Source organism: Halictus rubicundus, chromosome 11, assembly GCF_050948215.1.
Source record: "Halictus rubicundus isolate RS-2024b chromosome 11, iyHalRubi1_principal, whole genome shotgun sequence".
Lineage (NCBI taxonomy): Eukaryota > Metazoa > Arthropoda > Insecta > Hymenoptera > Halictidae > Halictus > Halictus rubicundus.
This window is the reverse complement of record NC_135159.1, coordinates 2,044,523-2,058,397: the sequence shown is the minus strand read 5'-3', so window position 1 is coordinate 2,058,397 and position 13,875 is coordinate 2,044,523. Positions and strand designations below refer to the sequence as shown.

At 39.2% G+C, this 13,875-nt stretch overlaps 1 protein-coding gene and 1 long non-coding RNA gene across 2 annotated transcripts in view; one reads left to right on the top strand and one right to left on the bottom strand.

The window, feature by feature from the left end:
- LOC143359308 (uncharacterized) overlaps positions 1-13,875 on the top strand; it is a 47,989-nt gene that overhangs the window by 16,322 nt on the left and 17,792 nt on the right. The window lies entirely within an intron of this gene.
- Positions 3,412-6,354, bottom strand: Ric8a (ric8 guanine nucleotide exchange factor A). Its single transcript, XM_076796553.1, has 10 exons — positions 6,145-6,354; positions 5,925-6,064; positions 5,624-5,736; positions 5,244-5,539; positions 4,998-5,170; positions 4,671-4,923; positions 4,442-4,586; positions 4,215-4,362; positions 3,729-3,848; positions 3,412-3,626 (listed from the first exon to the last, which is right to left on the bottom strand). Exons 1-10 carry the CDS (start codon positions 6,220-6,222, stop codon positions 3,500-3,502), a joined length of 1,593 nt encoding a protein of 530 aa, XP_076652668.1. The 5' UTR covers positions 6,223-6,354; the 3' UTR covers positions 3,412-3,499.

The following is a 13,875-nucleotide window of genomic DNA, read 5'->3' as shown; positions in this document are numbered from 1 at the left end:
AAACTTTGTTTCATTCCTTAATAAGCCTCTGATAGCTTTATTTATATTCGCATTAGTTACTTGACGTTTAATAATACTTAAACCAGTAAACGAGGAATATATACGATATTTGGGCTGAAAGAAGACAACAGAAAACCGAGGGAAGAGAACAATTTTTGTTTTTTCTCTTACGATATATACGATATGTATATAATAAATATAAAAATATACATATATATTATATATATTATATACGTATTATATATAATAAATACAAAAATATACATATATATTATATATATTATATACGTATTATATATAATATATATAATATATGTATTATATATAATATATAATATACACACACATATATGTATACAAAGCCGCGAATTACTTTGATATTGACACGTTCCTTTGTTTTTTTTTGTTTTTTTCGGAGATGTTTTCTTTGACATATCAAATTGACCATAAATGGACATACTAAGGAAACCGTTGCATTCCATTGGCGTCATCAGTGCACGCCCTTCAATGTTCCCCATGATCTCTCTGTTTTTTCATACTTTTCCAACAACTAACCCTTCTGCCCCCATTGTCCACGGTAATACCCCATTTGGGACTAGAGACAATTGAAACGTCTTCGAAACTAATTAGAAACGGTTCTTCTATAGAAGAATAATCCTGTTATACCCGATGTATGCAAGCAAAAGATCTACCTGGGCAAAGCATTTCTGAACTTGGTATCTGGCTCGGCGTTCCATTTGGAAAGAGCTGGAGGGTAAACAAAGGATATATTTTTTTTATATGAGCGACGTTTCATCTTTTCTGAATAGACAGACACACAGGTTGAAAGCTTTAGGTGAAATCGTTTCTTAAGAAGGAATTGGTTTTGATAATATATTTTGTTCATTCAGGCGCGACACTGCAATAATATGTTAATTATAGTTTGTAATTTCTTTAATATAAGTTACATACCGTACCAGTGGAGATCGAATAATATTTTTCCATATTAGTTGCTCCAAAGTCCACGCATACACAGATATTATGACTGTAATTTCTTTAATACAGACATTAGTATCGCTAGATTCACTTTTTAGTTTAGATTTCTTCGGAGTCGGATGCATCGATTGCCAAATCTTGTGTAGTCTAGGGTTCTTCGATGATCGGAAAGTCTTGCACCTGGAAGCTCTTGATACAATCTAGTCATAAAGGGTTCAAAAGAGTTCACAGCTTCGAACTTTGTATTCAAATTGCAACAGGTTTGACAGGATTGGTCGAGAAAGAGAGTTGGCTTACGCCCAATATATCTGATACCAGACCTGAGGAGACAGATCTGAATCGTTTATGAGCTTTTCTAGACAATGTCTTAAATAAAATGTCTTCTAATTATCCTATCTTTGGATAATAAATCAAAACCTTTCTTGAAAAAGGAGAGTCAACGTGAGACATACACAGGGTGATCTTTCGAGAACAACTTGCCCCGGTTGAATTTGTTACAGTAGAAAGAGAATGAACGCCGAGCCATATGTTAAGGAGAACTTCTTATATACCAGAAAACGTGAATGAGATGTAACATTTAAACGATATATGTATAGAATGTAACATATATACGTACGTATATACATATACATCTACGTATGTATATGTGTAGTAGGTACTGTGCGTATGTCTCAAACAGGAAGAAAAGAGGAAATAATAAGGTACGCGTAGAGACGAGGGACAACCACATGGAAGGAACGAAATCCACTGTTCAATATGTGCGTAGTAAACCATGTATTCCTGAGACCTCCATTGGTATTTTTTATTAAATGAGACAATTCGTGAAATATGGGATGGATTTTAAATGTTCCGACAAGTCGCTTATACTTCAAAAAAGAGTGGAGAGAGGACATTGTATAAAAGGGATAGTACAAGACAAGAGAAAACGGTAAATCGTAAATGCAATATGGAGAAAGCGTGTATTCCAAATATATTTTTTATATATGCTAATGGGATGCCAAGGAGCATGGTCACGTTATAAACGTAAATGTTGTATTATTTATTGTTACACGTACGGTAATATGTAATGTGCACACACATATATATATTATATCGGACCGTGTAATCAATTGTCAGTCCCCCTAAGACTACTCAGCCTTTAGACATAAAATATATAATATGTGTATATACATATATATATATTTATAACCGCGAATTTTCATTTCCGAGATATTTCAATATTTACAATAAATATATATATATTTATATACATGGTACGCGTACGTACATATATATGTATATCCATTTCTCGAATAAGTCCTTCAAACAAACAAACAAACAAAAAAAAAAGTAAGAAGAATGCGATACCTTTGACGATTCTAATTTTAATTCCTTCTACGCCCCACAAGAATTTCCCCAAAGTTTGTTAAACCTAGTCTTATATAACGCATACGTATACACACATAAATACAAAAAAAAGACTGTAAGTATATATGCGTGTATATCTGTGTTAGGTATATACATACATATATGTGTATTCGACCCGGGGTCCCTCCTTTCGTTTAACGCGGGTTTTTCGCTTATTATTAACTACTACTACTATAACTATTATTATTATTATTATTATTATTATTTTTTTCTTTTTTCTTCTACATCGTACCTACTAAATTTTAGTTTCATTTTTATATGGAATATTCAAATTTATGGTATTATACGTATACACATCTATATACACTTTTACAAGCAACAATAAAAAGAAAAAAAACAAATGAATCAATATTTTAATCTACATAACTATATTATTACGTAATTAAAGATATATGGAGACATTTGCTACTTATACATATATTTGTCAAATGTATCGCGTGTGTGCGTTTGGAAAGGTTTTTTCGCGGGACGGGCGAAAAAAGGCATTTTGGGACACGCAGTGTCTGGTTGTTGTTGATAACGGGCGTGCGGTTGCTATAACCCCACGACCATGAAGGGTGATATAAGTGTAAAGTTGTTCCGTGAACTTTAAACGATTTTTCTCGCCATTTTACCTGTCAATTCGCCTTCGCCTCAGCGTTCCGCGGCGACACGTTTCCAAAGTCGGGTATATTCAAAAACTATCGCAGTTCTTTGAAACATTGTAGAAACATACGTTCTTGTCTTTTGCGCATACGCTGCAAAAATGCAATAATAATCTATTGTGATGCTCACGAAAGCACATAACATAATTTACCAAAATTGTAATGTTTAAAATATTTCATGTGATTTTGGAAACTGTTATATTTTTTATTTTCCTGCCAATTGTTTAATTTGTAATGTTGTTCTTTGTTCTTTTTTCAATAAAGTAAGCAAACGGATCAGACTGAGTTTGTTCATTTCCTTCTCGCGTCAACGTCTAGCTCGAATTTGCTTCGAAGATCATCTGGAGACGATACAAAAGGTATAGAAAGGTATAAAAAGAAATACTCTCGTTACTCCTCCGAACAAGGAGAGCGCCTGTATTTCATAAATAGTTGTTAGTTATAATAAATATGGTTCTCTTCTTTCAGCGCGTTTAATCGGAGTCGTCGGAATCGTGGCGGTATTGTTGTTTAGGCAGTTGTTCGTGTAACTCTAGAATATGTTCAATGGGTTTCGGTTTTCCATCTTCCCCGATCCGACAGGGTGCCACCAATCCTTCCCTGAAACGATAGTATCCTTGTTAGACAATTTATGCGTGCTAACCATACTAACCCGATAATCTTGAGTTACAGATCATTCTGGTCAGCCGATTATATACTGACCTAGTTAATTTGTCTACAAGTCCTACAAGCTGCATGGCTTCATATTCCTTTTGCTCCTCCGACATCCCTTCCAAAGGATTAGGCTTCGGAGGCTCGAAGCAACCAGTCACAGGGTTAATCCTTAAATCGCAATCGAATATTAAAAAGGAGAAGTTTTTCAAATCAGCTATACAGGGTGAGTCACTTAACTGTACCACCTGAATTTACTCATAACCTACTCGTTGCATATAAACAAACTGATTATTACACTGTACGTACTGGTTACTGTCCAACAACTCTTGTTCGAAACATTTTTTGTTGCAATAAGTAGCTAGGTTATGAGTAAATTTAGATGGTACAACTTCACTAAGTGACTTACCCAGTACATCTGCCTTATTATATTTATTTATCATTGTATGAACAGACTTTTTCGGAACAAAGTTAGCTATTTCAAGTGAAATCGTGCAATTATTTGTCCACGGAAAATCGTTTTTCGTTTATACTCACTGTTCTTTGTGCCTCAGGTATTCCTCGGTATCGCTGTCCTCCGATTCTGAAGAATAATCTGCTTGTATCCTCTTCGAGCCCAGTAATCCCTTGTTTGCGAACATGCCTGCTGCGTTCCCATATCCTGTGTACTTCACCATGCGACTGACTGAAAGTAACATTCTGCAGAATTTCCATTCGCTCTCCCGCTGACCAATAACACATTACACGCATATAACAATTAGTACCATTTTCTTTGCAGAGTACGAATAAAAACTCGGCGACTAGGTCCCGTAAATCTGTCAAAGGAGAAGTTAACAATTTACACAGGTTTGCCCTCAGAGTCGTTCCCTCTTCAGGACGATGCATTACATCTTTCAATGGAGGTAAGATCTGAAGAAGACAGGAAACTTGTTAAACACCAGCAGAGATGGTTGAACAAGGGAAAAGAAAGCAATGCAAAGAAATTTCTTGTACCTGTAATCTAGTATATTTCCGTATTAATCTTTCGGTTTCGGACATTCTGATCATCGTGATGACGATTGGATTGAGTTTGAAATAGACAGTGGAATCGTCCTTATTGGTCAGTCGTTTGTCAAGAAATTTCAGTAGAACAGACACGGCTGTCATGTTCACACCTTGAAACACGTGCTTTCCTTTTTCCTTTGTCGGAGGTATGAGTATCGAGTAACAGTTGTACGGTACCACTGTCAGTAAATTGACTATGTCACTGTGACAAAAGTTACCGCCGAGTAAGAAGAACGTAATATCAATGGTACAATCACAATAGCGCGCAGAGTCTACCTTTGAATATCATCTTCCTGCTCGCATTTTAACAGCAACTTGTAAAGAATTGACATTAAGTTCTTATTTTGCTCTTCTTCTTCCAAGTCTACCAGGCATGCAGAGTCATCGGAGTGCATGTACAAATTGAACAATGTTTTCAACGCATTGCACGCCAACATCGCGGACTCCGTCTGTAAAATAAATATTCAAATGAATTTTTTCGGGACTTCGATTTAATCGTTACTCGTGTCTACTATATAGTACCTTGATGGTACCGTTCTTCTCTTTTTCAATTTGTTTTTCCATGTTTTCCACGATTTTAATAAGACATGCGTCTCCCCTCAGGTCTCTTTTAACTATCTCTCTTGTGGAACAGTTTGTTGCAGTGATTAGAAATAGGACTCTTGTATCGAACAGCATCACATCGTAAGGAGTGTTGCTGTCGTAGTGTTTCATGCGCTCGACGACGCAGGACAGGCAAGACTTCGATGGTAATACTTGCTGTACATTTGTACTATTAAATATGAGATTGCACAGTAATTTTAAAGCTTCGATTGTAACTGTAAAACAACGATGTCAGAGCAACAGTTTGTATGTGTTCTACCATGTTATATGTATATTATATGTATAGAGAAGAGTCTTACCACTAGTAAAAGTGGTCTGCTCATCTACGCCGGCATTTTTCAAAGCTGCCATCTCTAATATCAGATCTAGTCTATCATCTGTGATTAATTCGTCTAACTTTGTTTTGTCGCGGCTATGTTAACAGATAACAATAAGGAAATTACTTTACAATGTATGCTGAATCTGGCAACGTGACTAATCAAGCAATACAAGCGACATGTGAAAACGTTTAACAGTTTGCTAGAAATAAAATAGTTTATTCGATACGATAAACCTGTTCAACAGCAATTGTAATTTACATATCTTGTACAACAGCGATACCTGAGAATCCGTAAAACGGATAAGCAGCGTTGCTGAAGGGAAGGTGGCCAATCATTGGACAAAGAAGTGAACAGGGTTTCCCATAGCTTTTCCCGCAACTGGTGCTTGTTTAATTCTTCGAAGGTGGTTCTGGTTTCGTACTAAAAGATACAAAACATGGGACTGTCAGTAAATAATTACTTAGAAATGCCCGTGGAATAATTGAAATCAGAGTACTCACCTTTTCCTGAAAGGTGACAATGTCCTGCGAGAATTCGTCAATCGAGTCGCTGATTATTTTTTCTGCCAACGCATACATATCGATGAAAGTATATTATTTTTCCGGAGAAAATTCAAAACAAACACGATCCCACGGGAAATTGACAGTTCCAGAACGTTCACAGAACGTTTCTGACATGCGATTCGACCCAATGGCCAATGGTGATTGACACAATGGTTTATGGTTTTCCCGTCAGATGGCCATACCGTGTTCTTGAAAATTTCGATATGCGAAGCCATGTGTTATACCCATTCAAATTCGACGCGACAAGAAGTTCGTGTTTCTTTCTGTTCTGAAAATTTCAAACTGAAAATCAAGAGAATTAGAAGAATTGAAATACAAAGAATTCCCATTTTGCTTTCCACGGAACACTTAAAAGATCTTCCAGACAAAGTATAGGAAACTACATTTTTCGTCGTGTTCTGAAAATTATTAAACTCTCTGCTAACAGTAGAAAAACCTGCTAGGGGCAGCATCGAATATTTCTGTGGGGAAACACGCAAAAAGGTTATTGTTTCATGAATATTTTTGCACGTTTGTTTATATATTCCTAAAAAGTGAATCATTCTTTAAGGGAAAAATCGTTTCTCATATTTACGATTTACGTGTGATCTCTTCAAGTGACGAACCAGGCCCTTATTAACCCAAACGCTTCTGCAACGCAACATTTCACCATGAATTGACCCTATAACACACATAGAGCGTCCCTAAGGAACGGGAAACCCACAGAAAGGGCGTGGAACTCGCAATCGACATGAAACAGGTTTTTCTCTATTCGCGGGACCCTTTTCTCTCTCTCCCTCACACCCTCTCCCTTACACCCCCCACTCTCTATCTATCTATCTATAGAAGTATGTATTTAATGAGAACTCTCAAAGTTCTCCCTAACCTATTTATGCAAAGTCATTCTACAATTAACAGAAATCTACAATAGAGAACTTTATTTCGTCGTTACGAAAAAAAAGTTAGTAATTAGATAATATTTATTCATTGCCTGCCGGTAATAATGTAATAGGAATATGAATAATCTTTTATGTAACTGTGTAAAATGAGATTTTCAAGTTGTATTCCGATATCGTATAGTAATTGAAAATCCTATTCGGAAGGTATTCAAATAAAAAAAAAATAAGATGGCTGAATTGATGGTATTTAACGAACATTACCAACAAAACACACATTGTGCAACAATTATTTCTGTATGGTGTGAACGAACTGGAGAAACTACGTTTCTGTACTACATACTGTAGACTGCAGACTGTCGGTGGGGGAAAGTTTTGGGTAATCAAACGTTTTTTGTTTTTTTTTTTGCCAGCGGCGCAGCATAGTCTTTTGGTCGATGCCCCGGCGGCAATCTGGTTCAACGACTTTCTTCTAAGCATTTCTTCGACCTTCCAGCGCGGATTACATCACGTCCCCGTAATCGTTCAGGCTCCGGCCGACTTTGTTCGTTTTTTTTTCGCCCGGAGGAGAAATTACGATGCTCGGAATCGAAAGAAACGCCGGAGTTCGGGAACACTGTGCAATGGCGTAAGATTTGTTAATTGCTATTCGCCTGGGTCACGTTTTGTCGCACAGTGGGGTATTTGGCCTGAAAAGCCGGAAGAAATTATTTAAGCGTTATATATAGGCTCAATGCCATAATGTAGTAGGCCGTTGAATTCGTCTTAACATCAGCTATAACATTATGAAATCAAAAATATATCTTAACAGTTAAAAAATTAAATTGATCCTTACTTTTTATAAAAAAAAAAAATTTTTCTGAAATTTTATGTATTGAAATTTGTAGACATCTGAATACTGTTTTTTTCCTCTGATTATCGGAAACCCTTGAAAAATCGTTGCGATTGTGGAGTACGTGCACCGAAAAGCTGGAAAAAGTATGTTTACACGTAAATTATGTTAAAATGATGTAAATTATTATTTTAAAACAAAATATATAGATCATGAAATGTTTTAATAAGTAGATATGTATTTTAAGAATATTTTTAAATTATTACTATTAATTACGGCGTATAGGCGTACGTAAATCACTTCTAAACGTTAATACTAAATTGGCTATAAAACATCAATCCGGACAAATCCGGAACCAAACTTTATTAGCTTGGAATCACAAATCTCTACCGAATATAATGAGACCAAAAAGACCATCGGGACTCACTCAGAACCATAATAAAATCGTTAATGAAGTCTTATAATTGTAAAAATAATTTCTGAATTATTGATCATGTACAAATATTAATAACTTTATAAATAAGTATAATAAAAAAATGAAAACAGTCTAAAAGTGTAAAAATTACACAAAGCAAAAAATTACACAGCTTGTTTAAAATATGTAAAAATCACTCATAAATGTACGATATGTTATAGCATGATTGGAAAGGCAATACAAGTCATAGAATCTCTTGACTTTCGATTAAGTTGAGAGATTCATAAACTTACAAATGAATAAAAAAATGTAATACATTGTTCTCCATACATTCAACAACTTCGAGCAATAAAAAAATTACAGTTTACGTTAAATTTTTGAAATTGACTTTTTTCGGCTTTTCGGGCCAAATACCCCACTGTGCGTCGCTGGTTCCGCGCGTTAGGTTTCGAAACACGCGTGAAACTACCCTGGAAATAATTTGGTGAATAAGAGTGTCGACACATTTCTTGCAACTTAATAAAACCACCAAAGAGAACTTATTTGGTTGATATGTAATTAACCACTTGTACTACAATATTGAGTCAGACTCGCGATGAAGATTTCGAACAGAATTTGCTGAGTACGTATATTATTAATAATCTCTAAATTCTAATTCAATTCTATTTTATTGTGGTCAATATTTATCCAGTGGAAAATACGTGGGTATACAATAAATATAAATTTTCTTTTCTTCCTAGAGAATTATAAACGTCAAAGAAGTTCTAGTCATTGTAATCGTAAAATAAATCGTAGTGCAACGGGTGAATGCGAACGATTCTCATGTGCATAAAGATCCGTAGTCTACGTATCAACCTTAAATTCTTCCGGTGAGTTTTGATTTTTACTAATTTGCTATATGTTGTAGATAACGGAGCATAGGCGTAGGGCGATGAACCGTGACTCCTCCGCGACAGTTTCCTGCTTCTGTTGTGAAATCACGCAACCTTGAACCCAGGGAACAACTCACCCGGGGAGCTGTTGGAACGAACTCGATGTTTGAACAAAAGGGCTGCCTCCTCGCCCTTCTCCAGAACGTATGTGTGCTATTCTTATCGTCTGCATTTGCACGTTACAAAGGCTCTCATCTCTTTCTCCCCCACGTTAGACTATTTTCGTCTATTGCAGAGGAATCGGCGGCGGAGTGAAGTAGGCATAACGTGGTAAGAGAGGGGCGGGGAGGGGGGGGGGGGAAGAAGGGAAAGGGGGAAAGAGGCATAGGAAAAATGCGGCTCGTCTCGTCGATCGCGCGGTTGCGTCGGATGTGCACATTAGGCGTGGCCGAGAAAGAGCAACGATACAACAGGTGCCTCACAGGAAACACGCAGCCATTGTCGGGCTCGACAAGGACACGCCGTGTATAAAAACTCCTTCCATCCCGTTCAGACAGGCATAAAAAGGACGCGCGTTGGAGAATAGAAAAAGGATGACCTTGGAGGGTAGGGTTGTCCAATCGCCGACGGGAACGTCACTCTCACAGATGCGTAAATTATGTGGCACTTTCTAGTTTGACCTGGCGGAGAAATCGAGTCCTGCCGGTTTTCTTCTGCCGCGGTGCTGCGTTGCGCTGCTAGAGGGACGATATGTTGGCTTGTTACACTCGAGAGGTCCGTTCTATAAGCAGAGAACAGAGACAGACGGCGAACAGCAACCGGCAACGAAAATGTTCGAATGCCGGATTATCTTCTCTGGAACAAACACTTCCGTCGTTCAGAACGTTACGCCATTGGGCTTGGATAACGGTAGCATCAATTTTTGATATCCTCGACCGGCTGCGTGCCATTCGTAAGCTTATTTCATTTGCAATTGTAAGTTGTTATTTTTCCACTCGCCTCTGTCCGGTCGAGAGTTCAATTTCAAACGGAAAATTAAATAATATGTTCCGCGTGCATTGTTCTCGGGCGTTATGAGATCAACATGTAACACTACTGTAACGGGATATCATGTGTCGCCAATCGATTTTATCATTTGAAATTTCTAGTTTAGGATAAGCAACTTTCACAATGATCGTGCAATGTCTCCAATGACTTATTGTTATTCAGAAAAATAGGGGAAAGATCATTTGGATAATTTTCGAGAGAAAATGTCGCAGGTTACACCGTGGCACACGTGGCCACGAGTGAAGGTCACCGGAAAGCAAGGTCTGAATATTATTTCAGCGGCCGTTTGGTGAAACTCGGGGCCCCAGAGTCACGGTTTTTCTCGAAATCGTACGAACGTCGCAACGGGGGGAGATTGCGTCCATGTGTGCGTGCCTGTGCGCGTGCACGCATGTCCCGCGAACGCGCGCGCGATTAACAGGCCTGCTGGATGCACTTTTGGGAAATCATGCATATATGTGGCAACATCGCACCGCAGGCTAGCATTCCACGTGATCCGGACCGGTTTGCGGGTGTCGACCCACTGACACTCGCCTACCACAGATAAACCGAGGGCCCTACGCTTAGGAACAAGGCGTATCCGATACACCTTGCTTGTCGTTTTTCTCTTGTTGCAACGAAATGTTGTTGCCGCCGATTCCCAGACTCCCTGATGCATAGTATGCTGCCACAGAACAACAATCCGATGTCCCGTTACTTGTTGCGCCACGGATTCCTCCCCGATTACCGATTCACAAAATATGTAACGATCACTATGCAAACCATTTTCTATTCGCATCTTTTATCCTTACGAGCCTCTCGTTCTCATTAACCCTTTGCGCTCGGCGCTATTTTCATTCTAAAACTAAATTTTTCTTCCGTCTTGGAATATTTTCATTTTATTCATGCGAAACTAATCCGATTACCACATATAATAATTAAATGTTTAGTAATCTATTAAATAGAAATTTTGTAATGTAACAAATATTTTGTAATATTTTTGTAATTTCTTTGAAATAATGCCACAATAATTTCTAGTGGTGCATCAGAGTCACCACTCGAGTGCAAAGGGTTAAACTACAATTTGGAATTTGAACAAGTCTCAGGGAATGTATGGTTACTTTTGCAGCTTTTCGTAAACAATGTTTGCGCATACAGTTCTAATACCTGCTTTCACATTTTTTGGATACAGTCGAATCTCCTGTAACGCGATTAATTCGTACTCTGTTATATGGAAACCGCGTTATAAGAAACTCAGAATTAGTAAAAATCAGATTAAACTAAATTAAATTTTCAAGATCAATGTTCGCGGTGTATCTCTCTATCGCGAGAATATTTTTTAATGTAACTGCATTGTCATTGTTTAATTCTATAATACATGGAAACTAGAGAGAGAGAGAGAGAGAGAGAGAGAGAGAGAGAGAGAGAGAGAGAGAGAGAGAGAGAGAGAGAGAGAGAGAGAGAGAAGAGAAAGAAAGAGAGGATTGTCCGATTTTTATTAATACCTTGTACGTCGTGACCCATGAAAAGGGGCGCCGTTTGGTGGTGTATTGCAAGGCCATTGACCGAGGGGATTCCAATCGATGATCAGCTACCTGCTGATACATTGTTCGGCTTACAATGGCGAAAGTATTTCTGGTCTGGTGGGAACCCTTGGGCGTCAAGTGCAATTATTCTCTGTAACCGAATGCACTTCGTTCTGCTGTTTAAGATCAACCTTCGCCGGGGGTCATTCATTGCAGCCGCCTCTCTACTCTCTGCGCCGCGCCGGGCCGGGCCGGGCCGGGCCGAGTTGAGTCGGGTGCAATGCCCCATTCACCTGCGCCGAACCGCCGCGACACGTAATACCCTTTTCTTTCTTTCTTTCTTTCTCTCGCTTTCTCTCTCTCTCTCTCTCTCTCTCTCTCTCTCTCCCTCTTCCTCTTTCTCTTTCCCTCTGGTTTCATTGAACGATTGCCCGAGCGAACACCCTCAAGAAGCAACGACTCGTGTAAAAAAGTTTTCGGTGTCGATGATCCACCGGGATTCATGATGGTTCTGTCGATCCAACCCCCGAACCCGGGCATGAGGAAATCACCTGTGTAACTTTGTACTCGCCCCAGTTGACTGATCCAACCCATTGTCGTGACCTTTTTCAGCATCTCGATCGATCAAGTTTTCTGTACCGGTTCGAGACGTTATTCGTTAACGTAGTTGTGTTAATCAGATACGTTGTACTCGAACATTGTGCTTTTCAATGAATACAACGTCTATGTATTTGCCGTAATCACGTAATTACGAGTGCGGTTGAATTACTTCGTAATTCGGCGCCACTGGGCACAGGCTTTTGAATTCGAATTGTTGAAAATAGTACATACTTTCTTTTTTTGCTATAGATTTTCAAGACGGTTCTTGCGTGCAGTCGAATCTCGAAGAGAGCGAAGCGAGAAGGAATTTCGGAGCGATTTTCCAGGGACATGCGGTAGGAATCAGAATTTCCGTGGGACTCCATGGAACCGCGAGGACAACAGGGAGAGCGAACACAGAGGGAAAACAGGTTCCTGCCGAGGGATCGAAAAACTGCTCGCATCCACCTTTACAGCTGAAACTGGGCCCCAAGATCAGGGTCCTGGGACCCGTGTAAAAATGGGTCCCCCATAAAAGACTTTACACCCACACACATGCAGCTCTCTTATGCAGTATGCAGTGTGCACTATGCAGCATGTGAATACCGTGCCGCGTAGGTATATCATCCCACCAATTGTTTTTCTTCGTTTCCAGCGAGATACGCGTGCAATGTTCTCGATCGTTTCTATCCGATGAATTTTTCTTATCTTTCCAGCACGCCTCGAGCGGAATGAGGATTTCGACAAAAATACGCGAGAATACGGAATCAAGACACTGCCGTGCTATCTGTAGACCCGATAAGCAAACAGTCGGTATCCCTCTATCATCGCTTTGCTCATAGATAATGTGCAACGCAGCATGTAACTATCTATCACTAATATATCCATGGGGACGCATTGCGTTCCCTCCCGAAAATTTACTTTTCCCGTTTCCACGACGCGTCGCGTCGCACCGACGAAACACATTTTTGGCAATAGGTAGCCTCGTGGCGTCGCGTCGCGTCGATGAGACCGTTACGCGATGCCACATGGACGCTATTTGTTTACCATGGTCTCGCGAAGTGTCCGCGGCTAGAGTACCGAAAGTATCTACACGCCTCCGCCTCCCCTATTCGCCTTATCTCGACGAGTTCGTACGTTAAAAGAAGAGGACACAATAAACAGAAATGATAACATGTTACGGCCGAAAAGAAAATCGTCTGCGCGCGTTTCTACGCGTTCGCGTTCGCTAGCCAGCCAGCCAGCCATATGTTAGCTAGACTGAAGGGAAAAATTCAAAACTCAAGTCAAACTAAATATTGCAAAACAGATGCTAATGGTGTTTCCTCATAATTAAACAATTGGAAACGGTTGTCTATGCACTTGGGCTTCGCGCCTCGGAGATGAAAAAACATGAAAGTATAGTCTTGCCTAGCCAGATTCTATCGCCCGGAATACTGCGCGTACATGTATGCGTTTGCGAGAGTGTGGAGGGTTCTAGGCGAGTCAAACGACAACGGTAAAGGGGGAAGGCGAAGCTCTTGAGGTGAATCCTTGTACCACT

Bases quoted from the DNA above. Each gene is read 5' to 3' on its own strand.
- Ric8a (XM_076796553.1), bottom strand. From the start codon at position 6,222: ATGTATGCGTTGGCAGAAAAAATAATCAGCGACTCGATTGACGAATTC. The intron at 6,065-6,144 runs GTGAGTACTCTG...TGTATCTTTTAG, and splicing joins TTGTCACCTTTCAGGAAAAG to TACGAAACCAGAACCACCTT. The intron at 5,171-5,243 runs GTACTATATAGT...TTTATTTTACAG, and splicing joins AGAAGAACGGTACCATCAAG to ACGGAGTCCGCGATGTTGGC.